Genomic DNA, 16,727 nt, shown 5'->3' on the forward strand with positions numbered 1-16,727 from the left:
TGTGTGCTGTCATTTCACATGAGACAGTAACAAGAATCTATGGGTGTCTCTTCAACTGGGCACTTGTTGGGAATAACATGGGCATTTTTGGTGCTGTAGAGGGTTAGAAAATATACTCCCTTAAAAAATACACTTTTCTAACGTACTAGTATAATTAAATTGCATCACATGTATATTGATATAATGGTAAGATTTATTTTGTAGCCAGCATTTACATACACTTAAACAATATTTTAATACTTGCTCTGCATAATTTGACAGATGGAAATGACACACAATAGAATATTATATTCATAAGTGAGATTTAACTATGACTTTTCTGTGTTTTCTTGATTTTATGAAATGTCTTAATCTGATCTTCATACAACAAAAATGTAAAAAAAAAAATAGTATGTGATTTGAATGGACACGTTAATAAAATACTATTTCATTAATAAAATAGTATTCATAAGTGATATTTAACTTGACTTTCTGTATTTTCTTGATTTCGTGTCTCATTTCAATGGAATGATGGAAAATTTATCAATTTCCAAAACTACGCCAATTATTATTTTTATCTTATAAAAACTATTTTTAAACATTTTTTTTAAATCAATGAGCCAGCCCTTGGGCCATAAACATATAAAAATTGTTGCTTTATAGAGCATAGCGACATATAATATTACCATCACCTTCTGGGTAAACTGGAAAGAAGGGTTACGACAAGTTTTCTCTTTCCCAGTGCGAAAAGCTGTACAATGTCTTGTACAATGTTTTATTCATCCTGTGCCTGTCAGCGGATGAATTGGAAATATAGAGAAAGAGACAGCATTTTTACCGCTTCCAGCTTCCAGTATTTTTTTACACTGAATAAAAACAAACCTGAATCACAAAACTGCTTTCAGGTTGAGCTACCTGAGAAGACACGGTGTTGTCTGAGGGGAGAAAACATTCTGGATATGTTCTACATTCGATCATGTGATCAAAGAAACTCCACAGGGATGGCTCCTCCATCACAGGGGCAGTTTATCTCCGAGACAGCATGTTTGTTGTTCATGGATTTTGGCCGGTCTCCGAGTGCGGTGTTCTTTTACAGGCTCAGTCCCAGGAGAGAACACAGGACTCGGATAATGGGACAGGAGTCAGGGAAACACCAAGATGGGCATTATCACCCCATAGGCCACAGCGAAGAAATCTAACCGCATGCTAAGAGGAGCACGGGAGACGATGGGAGTATGTGAGGATCACACGAGGAGATGCTCCGGATACTCAGGGCATACAGTAATTGGGCATAAACATTTAAGTGTTCCAATACTGCTGGATGCCTGTAATTCTATTGGTTAGCTGCACAATTGACCACAGCAAAAGATATTACTTGACCCATTAGGGAACCTTAGGGAAATATATAGAACATAGTGTTACACAAACATCATGAGTTTAATTCACTGAGGACACAAAACTATTATGCTCGGTGAAATGCTCGTTTTCACTCAATATCCTGTTAATCTTGAGTACCTATAGAGTAGTACTGCATCCTTCATAACTACAAAGAGTCTTTAGTTTTATTATATTCATAAGAGAAAGATAGTCTTGTACCGATTTTTCCCGGAAAAACACGACCGACTGGAGGCGTGACGTGTGGGCGGAGCTAAAGAATCACTAGCGCCAGTAGGCTTTTGCGTTGAGAGCATGTGGAAACTGTGACATTACCGTGAGGGAAAAACCATCATCCAAAACAAACCATGGCTTACAGTCAGATTCAGCCGTTTATTTATGATCCAGAATCAGATCCCGAGGCTGAAACTGAACGAGAGCAGCAGCAGCAACGACTCGCTCTGAGCGTGGCTCGAACCCGGGTCTCCGGCATGGGAGGGGACGCACTAACAAGGAGGCAGAGATATTTTAAGCAGTTTTACTCACCGCCTGCGGTTCCAACACACGATCGTGACCCTTTTTCGTTGGGATTGCATCATACTTAAGAAATAAACGATATGCAAATCCGTTGTCAAACTGGGCCTTGTTTGTAAAACAAGCATCTTCGAAATGCAGGGAACAAACAAAAACACTTGCACAACTCCGTTGATGCTCTGTAAAAATAAACTCCATCCATGCGGTTTCTCTTTTGGTAATCTGTGCAGGGTTGTCTTGCCCTGGCAACCAAAAACACACTTCTTTTGTTACTTTTCGCGACGCTCTCGCTCTGATCTGTGAAATGTCTGTGCTCAGCCTCGCGGGTTGCCCGCGCTCTTCCGGCAGAAGTGCCTTAGGACCCATATAAGAAAATTCCGCTCCATCTAACGTCACACAGAGCCATACTCGAAAAAAACTTTCCGAAACTTGTGACAAACCAGAAGGAGTATTTTGGGAACAAAAATACTCCTTCAAACGTACAACTTAATTTTTGAAACTTTGTCCATGTTTAGCATGGGAATCCAACTCTTTAACAGTGTAAAAAACTCAGTATGCATGAAATAGCATTTCACCCCCCCTTTAAAATGCATTCTTTTAGATCCACTTACTGCATAACTCAAATGATAAAGACTTTACATATTTACCTACGCTTTCTCTTTTGTATAAATTATGTTTTAATCAGCATTTTGCTTTTTATTCATCACAAAATAAAAGTCAGTTTCCATATTAATCATATTATATTCCATTATCATATTAATCACTATATTGAAAAACACTAAAAACTGTAACTATACTTTAATACGTAAAAAATATTACTTGGTAAGCAATAAGAGACTTCTTTCAAAACAATCATACCAATAGCATCTTTTTTTTATTAGTTCATGAAAAACTTATTCATTAACCAGTCATTGTGCTTGCATCCCTCTTTGCCAAGCACTTCCTTTAATGTTCCTCTTCTTCCTTATACAGATCATCTCCACATTTCTGTTTCTAGATAATTGTGTAGAGTTATCAGATGCATTTTACTTAATTGGCCAAAAAACTAACTTTTCACAAAAAAAAAAAAACACACACAACAACTCACTTTTTTTGATCCAAACACAAAATGACCAGCTAACATTGACTAATCATTTCGGCAGCACATGTGAAAATGTCAATGAGTACTAGTCAGGTGAAATCCCTATTATACTAATTAGATTGTAAGAGCAAACTGATTACTTCCAATCATTGTGCTCATGTTAGCAGTGTGGTTACCTCCAAAGAAACACAGGTAATCACATGCAAGGAAATTGCTACAAAGAATAATGCACCTGAAAGAACCATTTACCAGATTATCAAGACCACCCATGTGTAGGGAAGGGAGTGGGCACTCATAATTCTGCCCAAAAAAACTGCCATGAATAAAGAATGGCATCAAAACGCCCTGCAAAAGAGACTTCTTCCAACAATCCATGAGCAATTTGGTGATGATCCGTGCATTTTCCAGCATGATGGGGCACCATTTCACAAAGCAAGAGTGATAAAGAACTGAAAGTGAAGTGACATTCAGACATGTAAGGTGATCCATACTCAGAATTCATGCTCTGCATTTAACCCATCCAAAGTGCACACACACACACACAGAGAGAGCAGTGAACCCACACCCGGAGCAGTGGGCAGGCATTTATGGTTTTAGCTCAGAAGCTAATATCCAGCATCCCAAAGCAAATTGCAGAGGTTATGAAGAACAAGGATCAACATTGTAAAAAACGAATTATATTTGTTTGCCAATAAAAGCCTTTAAAACTTATGATATGCTTATCATTGTTTTCTAGTATACCATAGAAACATGTGGAAAAATTATCTACAAATACTGAAGCAGCAAACTTTGCAGTGCCAGGTCTTTCCAGCCATCTCAATTGCTGTGAACCCCATCTATTCACTAGTTACTCTTTTTAATAACATTCATATCCATATAAACTACCATTCAAAAGTTTGACGAGAAAAATATATATCAAAAATGTGGAAAAACAGTAATATTATGAATCATTCAATTTGATATTTTAAGTGAAAATCTATATTTTAAAACTGAATATTATTAAAGGGGGGGTGAAATGCTCGTTTTCACTCAATATCCTGTTAATCTTGAGTACCTATAGAGTAGTACTGCATCCTTCATAACTCCAAAAAGTCTTTAGTTTTATTATATTCATAAGAGAAAGATAGTCTGTACCGATTTTTCCTGGAAAAACACGAGTGGCTGGAGGCGTGACGTGTGGGCGGAGCTAAAGAATCACCAGCGCCAGTAAGCTTTGTTGAGCGCGTCTGGAAGCTGTGACACTGTGAGGACAAAACCAACCAAAACAAACCATGGCTAACAGTCAGATTCAGCGTATATTTATGATCCAGAATCAGATCCAGAGGCTGAAATTGAACAAGAGCAGCATCAGCAATCAGTCTCAATGTGGTATGTACTGAAACTGTATATATTTGCTTAGCGGTTTTGGAAAATGACTAAGTTCCACTTTGTCGTCTTTTTTTTTTAAGCTGTACATGTGGAAAGTGCAGTTTGATGACAACATCGCATGTTGTTTACTTGATGTGCTTACGCGCTGATAGCTAAGTTAACAACACAGAGATATTTGAAGCAGTTTTACTCGTGCAGTTTGATGACAACATCGCATGTTGTTTACTTGATGTGCTTACGCGCCGATAGCTAAGTTAACAACACAGAGATATTTGAAGCAGTTTTACTCGTGCAGTTTGATGACAACATCGCATGTTGTTTACTTGATGTGCTTACGCGCCGATAGCCAAGTTAACAACACAGAGATATTTGAAGCAGTTTTACTCACCGCCTGTTGTGCTCTCAGTGCTGTGCTATACGGGAGCGCGCGCTCTTCCGGCAGACGCGCCCTCAGGACCCATATAAGGAAATTCCGCTCCATCTAACGTCACACAGAGCCATACTCGAAAAAAACTTTCCGAAACTTGTGACAAACCGGAAGGAGTATTTTGGGAACAGAAATACTCCTTCAAACGTACAACTTAATTTTTGAAACTTTGTCCATGTTTAGCATGGGAATCCAACTCTTTAACAGTGTAAAAAACTCAGTATGCATGAAATAGCATTTCACCCCCCCTTTAAACTTAAAGCTGAATTTTCAGCAGCCATTACCCTAGAGTCACATGAACCTTCAGAAATCATTTTATCATGCTGATTTGGTGTTCAAGTAATATTTCTTATCAATGTTGATAAGAAATAAATATTGTGTTGGTAAATATTTCAGGACTGAAAAAAAAAAAAATTCAAAAGACAAGCATTTATTTGAAACTGAAATATTTTGTAACAACGCAAGTCTTTACTATCACTTTTAATTAATTAAATGCACCAATTTAACTTCTTAAAAAAAAAAAAAAAACAGTAGTCAGTCACTTCCATTTTTTTTTTTTATAGTAGTGTGGAAAACCACATAAAAGTCACCAGAAAAATGTACTTCTGTAAAATGTTCATTTTGGAACTGTGATTATTAATGAGGTCTGATATGATGGCTTTTGATAAAAGGTTGAAACGCAGAATTTTGCTGATTGAGTAAATTAGTTATTTATAATATGAATAGGCATACCAGTATGCAATTTGCCTGTCTAAATAACAATAAATAATTAATCTGAAGTTTTTTGCATAGGATGTGAATGCTGTACAGTAGGTGGCATGACTCATAACTTTTGCATGGCATATTTTTCTTCAGTGTACCACAGATCATAATCCTTCGGGCATCCCTGGGGTGTGCCAGCGGTGAGTTTGGAGAGAGAAAGGATGGAGCAGCAGTGATAGAAACCGAAAAAGTGAACAACATGCAGTAGTTGTGTAGATGACAGACTTTGAGTGTCTGATGGCCGGCCAAAATGAAACGTCCCTGTCAGAGGCTTGTGGCTCCCCAGAGTGAGTTCTGGTTAATTGGCTTGTCCAGCCAGTCTGATAGTGGCTGCTTTACCCAGCACTCCTGGGAACCATACCCCTGCCCCTTTCACTCTACACCATGCCAAAAAAGGGGAACGAAATAAGAAAGCAGCGAATATCTGGCCTTCAAGCCTTTGTGGATAAAATTAGAGATCCTCTTCCCTCGCTTCTCTCAATGTTTGCGGTCTCTCTCTCCATATTCCAAAAAGGATCCTGCATCAGCATTCCATTCACCTTGCTGGGGGGTTTAATGTGTCTTTATGTAGGTGTATCAGAGAGCAGGGGACATTCAACCAGCAGACACCTCAGCATGAAGCATTTACAGAGCAAGTTTCAGTCTCAGTCATGTATGCGTGTGTAAAGGGTGAAACGAACCATTAAATCTATAGCCAGGTCGCTAGCAGGACTACTAGATTAAGCATCACTGTCCACAGTAAATAGTCACAGAAGGCAAAACTCAACAGAGATGACATTGCAACAAAATTGCTATACAAAGCCCAAAGTCCTACTAAACCCTGAAGTGCTGCCCTTCATTTTCTACTCTACCGAATCTCCTTATACTGAATAGGGATTTTAACATTTCTTTCTGTAGTTCTGAGGAAAAACTAATTGGGAAAACACACATGCAATTCCATTTCCAAATGATGAAATTATTGCTAAATGAATTGCTTAATTCTTGCAAAAAGCCTGTTTACACAAATATGCTCAGAACTTTTTAGTCCTTTTAGAGGCCAAAAAAAAAACAATCAGTCCAGTCCACTGACTATTGATTCAATGGTTTTACTGCAAAAACAAGCCAGTAACTACACAGACTTAGGTCTCACAAACCAAACAATTAAAAAAGTAAGCTGAAGCTCATAAGATTAGGCTCATGAGAATAATTTGTTCAGGAATCAGTTGGACTACATTGTTTGCACTTGCATTGATTCACTAAGAAAAGAAGGCTCATAAAATTCACTTGAAAATCAGTTGGACTAAAAACAACATACAATGAACCAGCGAATGTGTTTTATAAACCAGTGCGACCAATGATTCATTTTTAAAGAGTCATTCACACAGGAAATGTATTTATTATGCAATGTTTGGTTCTGATTCACTTAAAAGAACCAACTCACGAGAGTCATTCAAACATCATTTAAGTTCCTGGTATTAAAAAGCATGAAAAAAAAAAAAAAAAAAAAAGTTCTCTGCTCCCAACTCTACTATCTACAGAAGAATGAGGTTGCTTCAAAGTCCATTCACTGGGGAAATTGCTCAGTATCACTTCCAGGTAAAACAGAGCTAAAAACAGATTTTCACAGAGAAAAATAACTCCGCAGACACAGACAAAAGACAGCATCTCTCTCCTCAAGTTGAACGACAGTCCTTGCTCAGCACATGGCTCACCTCTCCTGGAGTCAGTCAGCCAGCCAAGGTCAATTGCCTATCCCCCTTTCCTCTCATTCAGTGCTTTATGTGCCTTTACGGCCGACTTTATTTCTCCTCTGCACCAAGGTGACTGCTGGTCCACAGAGACTGGCATAAACTGCTGGCCAACGTTAGAGATCAGCAGACGCAGCGCTGGCCTGACCCTGTAATTCAGTCTCATTTCCCTTTCCACCTTTGGTCATTTCATTTTCATATTTATTCAATCTTTAAATCATACTATTGCTTCTTTCTTCACTTTCTCATTTATTTTCATTTCAAGTTTCTCCATTTTACTCTCATAAATAGCATAAGCATTCACTTTTCTCTTAAGCACTTTCTTTTCAGTGTCTTTTTCCTTCCCTCTAAATCTTTCATTTGCACTCACATTTCCCTTTTCTTCTATTTCCCCTCTCCCTGATGTCTCCTTACAAGATGCAAAATCACCTATAACCGCTCATATCCATAAGCGCTTCATTAGTGGGGACAAAATGTGTCTGTTGCGTGCAGCACAATCAAAATCTGGCTCTAAGAGGGAATACAAACATTTAATTACACAGTAATGGCATAACTGGGGGACTTTTGAGAAACTGATTGCCTTAAGTTATGTTATTTTTATTATGTAATGCCAAGGTAATTAAAACAAAATTGCAGTGTTATAAATGCCCATTTAAATAATTAAATAAAAATAGCTAGTTTTTCTAATTACCACTAACTGTGCAAATGTGTCATCACAGTCTGTGAAACAGGAATGAAGACATGTAGCATAATAAAGTAATTATTATTTTTTGCTTGTTTTGCTATCACCAGTCTGTAAAAAGGGTCCACAAATAAACTTAAAAGACAGGTACCAGTAAAATATTCAGCGCCAATCCATTCATCCACATATTTGACTGTTCTTCTGTTATTTACTTACACACATTAGCGAATCAAGATTAAGTCCAATTGTGTAGCACAGTCATTTTGAAACAGTCAGTATCGCTCAAAGCCTTCCTGTAATTAAATTGTAAATGCAGATTAGCAGTGAATATTTTAAAAAAGGATTACAGAGAAAGAATGCGAGGCATACAGAGAAACTGGCCCTTCAGCAGTCCCTCAAAAGAAAGAAAAACATGAAACGCTCATTAGAGGGAGGTGCATATCCTTTATAGCCAAGAACACGAGTCTGTAATTATTATTTTATTTGTTAAGCTCATTATTCAGGAGTTCGGAAAAAGCAAAAGGGGAGGAGGGTGGGGTTTAAATAAGGAGAAACAGCTCACTTAGATGTCAGCGACCTCAGAGGGAACAACAAGGGGCAAAAATGACAAGAAATTGGGGATGCACAATTAATTCGGTACAATTGCTTTTAATTCCACGCGCTGCAGTAATGCGTGCGTTTTAGCAAAGATTAGGCCTATATCCATTGTCACACTAATTTCCTTTCTAATTTTCCTTTTGTAGCATGCACAAGAAAAGGGATGAAAGAAGTTGAAAGGAAGAATTGAAGCAGACGGAGGGAGAAGCCTGGAGAGCAGGATGACTCGGTATTAAATGATTGGTAATGTCAATCAGAGCCAATGTTTCGTTTTCTCCATCTCTGTCCTCAAGCAGAAGAAAATCCTCGGAATGGCACTTATTAACAGCCCCTCTGCTGTTCTTAATTGTAGGCTGACAAAGCCTGTCTTTGGTTTTGCGAAAGGGGGACAAAAGCAGCTCTCAAACATCACAGTCACGGACGTCTGAATAGCTCATGTACATCTGAATAGCACTTTGTATAATGAGTCAGAGCACTGAACGTTATGAATTTTGTCAGAGCGGAGAGGTTGAACTTGAGTTTGCGTGAAACAATAGCAAGTTGCTGTTTGCCGCTGTACTGTTTATTGCCTGCTTGGCTGTCACTCTTTCACTCTTTCACCTGTGTCACTTTAAAGTTAACAGAACTATTATTAAACTTAACTGTTCATCTCAACTCTGACTTTGGTAAAATGGACTACAATCTGCAAATCTGAAAATTTTAGCTAATGATTAGCTGGAATATTTAAATTACATCAAACGGCAGTGTTGGCTATGACTTTTGGCACTTTTTAAACGTATTTTCCCAGACACGAATGAGACCTAAATTGTGTGGTTTGTCAAGAAGATATTCAGTTTTAAAGCAACTGTATTGCAAAGTTTGCATGGTAAAAAAAAGCTGGGGGGGATGGGAAATCCCACAAACATTGAAATAGAGACCAGAGCCATATGAAGGGATCACTATGACTAGGCCCACCTAGCAACCACTCAGAATACCCTAGCAAGTTCATGAAAACCTCCCAAAATCATGTTGGCTTTACTTTCATACAATAAAACAAGCAAAGTTTCAACACAAGTCTCATTTGACAGCACTTGTGTCACAGTGCATTTTTTTTTTTTTTTTTGTTTTTTTTTTGGTTTGCACATAAAAAAAAAAGCTAATTACATTGAAAATTCCCTTAGAAACCTTTATGTAGTCCTTAGCAAAATATTAATCTAAGTGCTAACATTAAATCCTTAAAAAATAGCACCATTTACTTGTGCCTCAACATACTCTGTATTATTATTAAAGAAATAATATTATAATGATAAAGAAAAACTACTGACCATTCATGCAGGTATAAAAAGGAGCATGAGCTCATGCATGATATGCTGAGCGAATGTGGCCAGCCACGCCAAAGTGTCTCTGTTTTGGTCCATCTACACTGAAACACAACCCAGCAGTTTTTAAATAAAATGGGGTCTTTAGCGTTTTTGAGTTGTGTTTTTTTTTTTTTTTTAAACACACAAAACACACACACACACACACACACACACAGGTGTAAACTCAGAGACATTTTTTTGGGAACAGAGTATATCAAAAGTTACACAGAGATGCCCAAAAACAGACAGGAGGTGTTGTCATGCTGTAATCATTCTACTGCCTCTCTTAGCTCAAAACAGTTAGATTCCAGCACATTCTCTTCAAGCTGAGATTGCTCTCGTTTCAATACATCACTGCTGAACTTGTGAAAATGGGAATCAAGAAAACAGCCACACTACGTGGGGTCGATCTAACAATTACTGCTGTACTAGATAAAGAGAAAGCATCCCTAGCCAGCAGAGCAGCGCAGTCCGAGGTTAAATGATTTGAACTTCTGACTTACCGTGTAACTGACCAAGAAAGGAAAATAGCCGACTTCTTTCTGATGTGATTCGCTTGGACCAGGGATGCCCAACCCTGCTCCTGGTGATAGACTGCCCTGCAAAGATTAGCTCCAATCCTAATCAAACACACCTGAAGCAACTAATTAAGGTCTTTAGGCTCACTTAAAAATTAATGGCAGGTGTGTTTGATTAGGGTTGGAGCCAAACTTTGCAGGACAGTCGATTGCAAAGAGCAGGGTTGGGCACCCCTGTCTTAGACACTCAGCGTATGGGAAAAGCTATTGTCAGAATAAATGTTTTGTCTGCAAATCATTTTGCGTTATGAATTACATATGAGTTGCCATGTCCTTTTACCCACGGTTTGAATACTGATAGCAGTTCAGTAATGCGTCAAAGCAACAGAAGATTGTAAACACAGCACGTGAATATAAATTCACACAAGAAAGGCAACATTATGAACACACTTCACATTCCTTCTGTATCTCTCCTTTATGGACACTGTGCGGTATCTGTAAGTGTTAAAATCCATGCTTTATAAAGGCATTTCATACTTCTTGTTGGCACTAACTGTAACACAATTCTGCTTAGTAACTGCTAAAAGAGCATGTACTTTAATTAATTCTAGATGCTGAGAGGGGGAAAAAGGTAGTTTGATGAGAGTAAAACAGGATTTTCTAGTGTTTTTTTTATTTTTATTATTATTATTTATTAATTGTTGGTCTTTGTACAGTTGTGTTTGTATATTATTAAATAGAGAAGCATGTATATAAATATGTGTTACATAAAGTATGTTCTATGTTTACATAATTATACATGGAAGAGCACATTTAGTGTTAATGTTGGGCAACAGAATAATAATATATCAAAAATATGTGCCTCCGTGTGTCAGTTCCAGCTTATCAAGATATTTAATGCAACACATTCTGTGTGAACAAGACAAACATCATAAGAAGTTATCTTGCTAAAGAATTTTTAAAAAGGACAGTCATTTGTCATTTACTTACCTTCATATTGTTTCTCTCACTGTGCAACACGAAAGAAAAATCTGTGTTGCTATATACAATGAAAGTAAATTTGACAGGATGTTTCTTTTTGGGTGAACTATTCCTTTAAAAAGACATCCCTGTGCCTCATAAAAATCTGTCAAAGGAGCCAGAGGGCAGCTTTTGTTGGTTAAATCAGTGTAGAAATCTATGACAAGTCGAAGAGCTAGAGATAAAGTGACAGAACGAATAAGCAATGCGTTTTGAGCCAGCAGCGGGTCTACTATGATCAAATCCTCAAACAAATCATTGAATTCCCATTAGCCTCTGGAAGGATGAGGCGGCGCATGTACAGCAGCAGCAGCAGTCAGTCAGTGCAGCTCCATTGAGAGAAAGACACTCAGAGCCAGAGCAGAGAGCAGCACGCTGCGCAAGAAACCGCCTTCGCTTGGCAGGAGTTGGCGCTCCTAACAGAATCAAAGGCTTCTTTTCTTCCCATTGAGACACACGGGCTCAGGGGTTAGCCTGCCTTTCTTGGACCAATACATTTTTGTGAGACAATGGGTTATTACTGTGTGGGCAGGAGTTTGTAGTACTGTGGCCTCTCATTTTGATGAAATAAAAAGGGAGCGCGAGATGCTGTGCTTCGCCTGCGACGATAAAAGTAAATACCCTTCTTTGTTGATAGGGCTTCCTGTCTGTGCCACACCGTGAAAACTTTTACATGAACTGTGCACTTGAGATGTGGCTACCTGAAAATAAATATGCAATGCTTTACAAACCAGTCTGTTATATCATAAGCCACAGACGGAGTTGCATTTTATAAAGGTTTAAGTAAACAACAGCATTAAAAAAAGCAGCAATTAAAAAGCATTCCATTAGGGAAGACAGCAAACTCAAAATGCATTTAACAGACTGGTGAAACTTTTCCAGGAAGCAAGGGGGAAAAAGAGGGAAGATTCCCGTGGGATACTTTGGCCTCATATGGGACCTGTCAATCAAAAGCTTGAATGAAACCTTGAGAGGTGAGCTAAGATAAAATACTTTCCCCACAGTCATCAAAAACTGAATATTCACATTCACAAATAAATACTAACAAAGAAATGTAAAGGCTTGAAAAAAAAAAAAAATTCTTTATTTTAATAGTTACATTTATAATAACCTAATATTTAACAAAATAATGCCTTACCTTAATTTAAACATGAACTTGAGCAAGGTTCTTTATGCAATCTACGTAATAATAATAATAAAATGGTGTTAATCTAGTTCAGTTTGGCTAATATTTTTCTCAATATTAAGAGTATTATATGAAGAGAAACTAGTGTACACTATATTATTCACTTCTCATGCTTGTTACACAGCTCCATTGTAACAGGGAATCTATCCAAGAAAAAGATCAGATAGCGAGAAGGAGAGTTAAATTGCTGAACGATTAATTTTATTCAGCAGCCGGTCTCATTGACGGGATTTAATCCAAAACTAAGCCGATTAACAAACTGATATTTGGGATCCTGCTATTCCCTACAAGTCTTGCTACTGGCACGGCTTCCTAAATGTCATGGAAGAAACTGATTTAAATTCACAGCCGTCTTCAGACAGACTGGAGCGGTAATCGATACAGACCACAATAATGAGGAATACAGCCAACTACACAACAGCACACTGCAGTGGTCAGATCTCTCATCATCATCATCATTAACCCTTTCATCAACTCTGCAATCAGCACTTCAAGATTTGCCCAAATTATTACCTGTAACTGATGAGATACAACAATAACTCCCAAAAATGAACATATAATTGACATATATATATATATATATATATATATATATATATATATATATATATTATTAAATTCAATTTATGCATTTAGCAGATGCTTTTAGACAAAGCGATTTACAGTGCATTCAGGCTATCAATTTTTACCTATCATATATATATATATATATATATAAAATGTTAGATAATAAGTAGTTATTCATACTATTAAACTATGTATTTATGCAATGACTAAAACTGTCATGGATATGAAAAAGTATACTGTATGTTATATGCCAAACTTCTTTTAATCACTTATATTTTTACCTTCACATGTTCTTTTATAATGCAGCCTTGCCGTGACAAATCTATTTTTACAAGTACTAAAATGTCACGTCTCCATATTAATATTGGCTCATAAAGCCTGCATACACAATAATCATAGACAAACTGGAAACATTTAGCCTACAACAGTTTTAGATTAAGCATACCATGTCAAACCACTACAGAACATTTTGAACTATACACAACAACAGTTCAGTCAGTGTAAAACAATTTCAGTTAAAATGGTTGTTTTTTTGCTAAGGTTAATGTTCTTTACACCCACATTTTCAAAACAGTTCTTCATGAAACTTAAAAAGAATGTTCCACACAAAAGAGGTTTTGCTACTGTAAAAGAAAACAATCTGGAGCTATACAGTAGGCTATACCATTTATTTTCAAAATAAATGTGTTATTTATGTACTTTTAATTACTGTAACTTTGCAGAATATCCTACAATGGTGCTGTTGTTGTTTTACCTGTAAACCCATTAAAATCGCTTTCCCTTCAGGCTTTTTAATTTATTTAGTCTAAAATAACAATTGGACCAGTATCTCCTCCGGCAGCGCAGGGGAGCACAGATGCGAGTGGCTTTGGCAATGAAACCGATATCAGTACCAAACCATAAGAACTGATTGGTTTTTTTTTTTTTTTTTTTTTATGCTTTTAATGAGGTCAGTTCATCTCGGCTGTGATGGAGGATCGGTCGCTATATACAGCATAATTTATACTACTAAATCAATATTGAGGTTCCATACTGACATACACATACATTCAGTGTGTGTGTGTGGGGAGGGGGTTTCATATGCCTTGCTTAAATTATTTGCATTTTAATTTATATTACATGGAACTATTGTTTTAATAACATTGTTTTTATGTTTTAAATTTGACATTATTTGCATGCATATACATAAAAACTATAATGTCAAAGTACACACACAGAGAGAGAGAGAGAGAGAGAGAGAGAGAGAGAGAGAGAGAGAGAGAGAGAGAGAGAGAGAGATTGTGATTCAGACTATCTCGGTTCATATACTACCACCATGTGGAGATCTGAACACCACACTAATGTGTTTTCAGGTTATTAAGTCATAAAACAGTAAATCTGCCAATCGTGTTATGTGTTTTATTTTGTCATAAAGCTATTTGCCTTTCAAATACAAGAAGTCTGTTTAGCTGAGCAAACTTTCAATGAAAACACATTCGAAACAGACCACGAGTTTCCCACTAAAATTACACAATAAAACATCTTACATAAAACACTGTTTTTGCATGTCTACATCGAAAAATGTGAAAGGTAAGAAATGAAATATGGTGCATTTGATTGCACGCTGACATTTAAAGTTTAAGTTCTTTTCAGCCCCAGAAAAGTCAACTATAAAGCAGTCACACGCACAGTTTTGACTCGAGGCAACCGAAGTGACTTTTCACATGCATGGGGAGTAATGACCACTCAAAGTCTTTCTCAAACAGTGCACGGGCTGAGAATGACAAAACAAACGTCCAGTGAGACTTGAATGCCTCTTTCACTGCCACTTCAACAGTGCCATTCTGCTCTATCAGTGCCGAACACCACTGCTCCAACTGTATGCCAGCCTATTTCACACCATCACACATAAAGACTCTATGCATGAAACCTATGCATCAGTCTTGGTGAATGAATGGCACTCATTTACCATCACGCAACGCACATATACTTCAGAATTTTATTGTTAAGAGAGATTAACAGGGACCAAAATGGTTCCTCGCACTAGAGGATGGGTACTGCGAGAAGCTTCCACAAAAAGTAAGCAGAGCTTATGGGGTGCGTGCACGAGACGCATAAACACCAACAGAAGATGGTCAGTCGTTTACTCACCTTGCTGCGAGTCGCTCAGACGGACCGCCACAGAAGTGAGAAGAAACCCGAGGCAACACAGAGAAGATGCCAGCTTCATGTTTGAAGTTGCCCGTGTATTTCACATGTCCAACACCATATATTTTTATTTTTAATTTGTCAAGACAGGAACGCAAGTGCGGTGGAGTGACTTCTCAAGTGCTGCTGTTGCTTGACAGAGTAAATAACGTAATAATACGTCCCGTTTAAATGGTAAAATAGTCCTCGGGAAAGAGTGTAAAAGTTCAGGTGCGAGAAATTCGCTGTACAGTACTCGTATCTCGACGCAAGGCTCATGCCATTACTTCAGACGCTCATCAGCGCTGCGACGGCACAAAGCATAAAACACGCCCCCAGCGAACAACGCACCTCCCTCCGCTAATCTAATTGGTCCAAAGTCTGTATAATTAGGAAAGTGCCCGGCCTCCCACCCTCAGCGTACGTTTTTCATTGGCTCAAGAGGCGCTCGCTTCTAAATACACCTGTCTTGATCTGCATACGGCGTCTTCTTTAACAGGGCATTTGTTCTAATTTCAGGAGGTTTAAAAACACCTATCATGAATTGTCAGAGAATGCATGACGTCGTTATTTCGAATAAAGCTCATAGCCTACAGAATTTGTGTGTAGTAGCCTACACTTAATAAAATATATTTTAAAAAAAGTATAGTACTTCCACGGGTTACCATCACGGTACAATGGTAGCACCTGTTTTTTTGTTTATTTTTTTTTTTTTTTTTATTTATTTTTTTTATAAAATACACTTTTCGTTTATTTGTAAATATGGTAAATATATAAACCATACAAGCTATGTACCTTTTAATGTCAGATTTCAATTAATTTACACGTGTTGTCCATGACTTGTTTTGTTTCATTTAGATTTATTTTTAAAGAAAATAACAATATATAGTCCTTGCACTCAAAAAGAGCAAATATTTACTTCATTAAATATTTTAGTGCATAATCATGCATACTGTCTACAGAAGTTTTGCGACTTTTAAAGATTAAATGACTCCTCAAGAGCTGGAAATATTCTTGAAATTGGCTGATATTTTACAGGTTTCTATTACTCCAGGAGCCATTCCATGTTATTAATGAAAGGAACCATATTATGAAGTTTTTCAGAGAAAATCTAGCATTATTAATTAGTAGTCCCAGAGTTGGTTGAGAAACCATAGGTCAGTAAAGGTTGGAAAACTCCTGGTTCGGCCCACTAAGCTACCATCTGACACTCAGCCAGGTCCCTTCAATGACACACTCCACGCTCACCCCTGCTATCAAGACAAGGGCAGTCAGATGCAATAATAAGCATCTGGTATGCTTCACACACACACCCTCGTGTAAACTGGTCACACAGCCACACTACTCAAGAGCAAAAGAAAGATACAATAACAAAGTTTGGATATTTTATTATTTTGTG

General features: G+C 37.5%; 2 protein-coding genes across 4 annotated transcripts in view; one reads left to right on the forward strand and one right to left on the reverse strand.

Moving 5' to 3' along the window:
- Nucleotides 1-15,617, reverse strand: part of LOC128020036 (receptor tyrosine-protein kinase erbB-4) — a 295,490-nt gene extending 279,873 nt beyond the window's left edge. The window contains exon 1 of one of the 2 annotated variants that reach the window (XM_052606565.1): nt 15,293-15,617. In XM_052606565.1, coding sequence (XP_052462525.1) covers nt 15,293-15,371 — 79 coding nt within the window. In that variant the 5' untranslated portion in view covers nt 15,372-15,617. Of the gene's footprint in view, nt 1-10,374; nt 10,479-15,292 lie in introns of those variants that run through there. The other variant, XM_052606566.1, reaches the window with a different exon arrangement.
- LOC128020041 (uncharacterized) overlaps nt 1-16,727 on the forward strand; it is a 455,114-nt gene that overhangs the window by 197,251 nt on the left and 241,136 nt on the right. The gene's annotated exons all lie outside the window — the stretch shown is intronic.

The sequence above is a fragment of the Carassius gibelio genome, chromosome A9 (genome assembly GCF_023724105.1).
Source record: "Carassius gibelio isolate Cgi1373 ecotype wild population from Czech Republic chromosome A9, carGib1.2-hapl.c, whole genome shotgun sequence".
NCBI lineage: Eukaryota > Metazoa > Chordata > Actinopteri > Cypriniformes > Cyprinidae > Carassius > Carassius gibelio.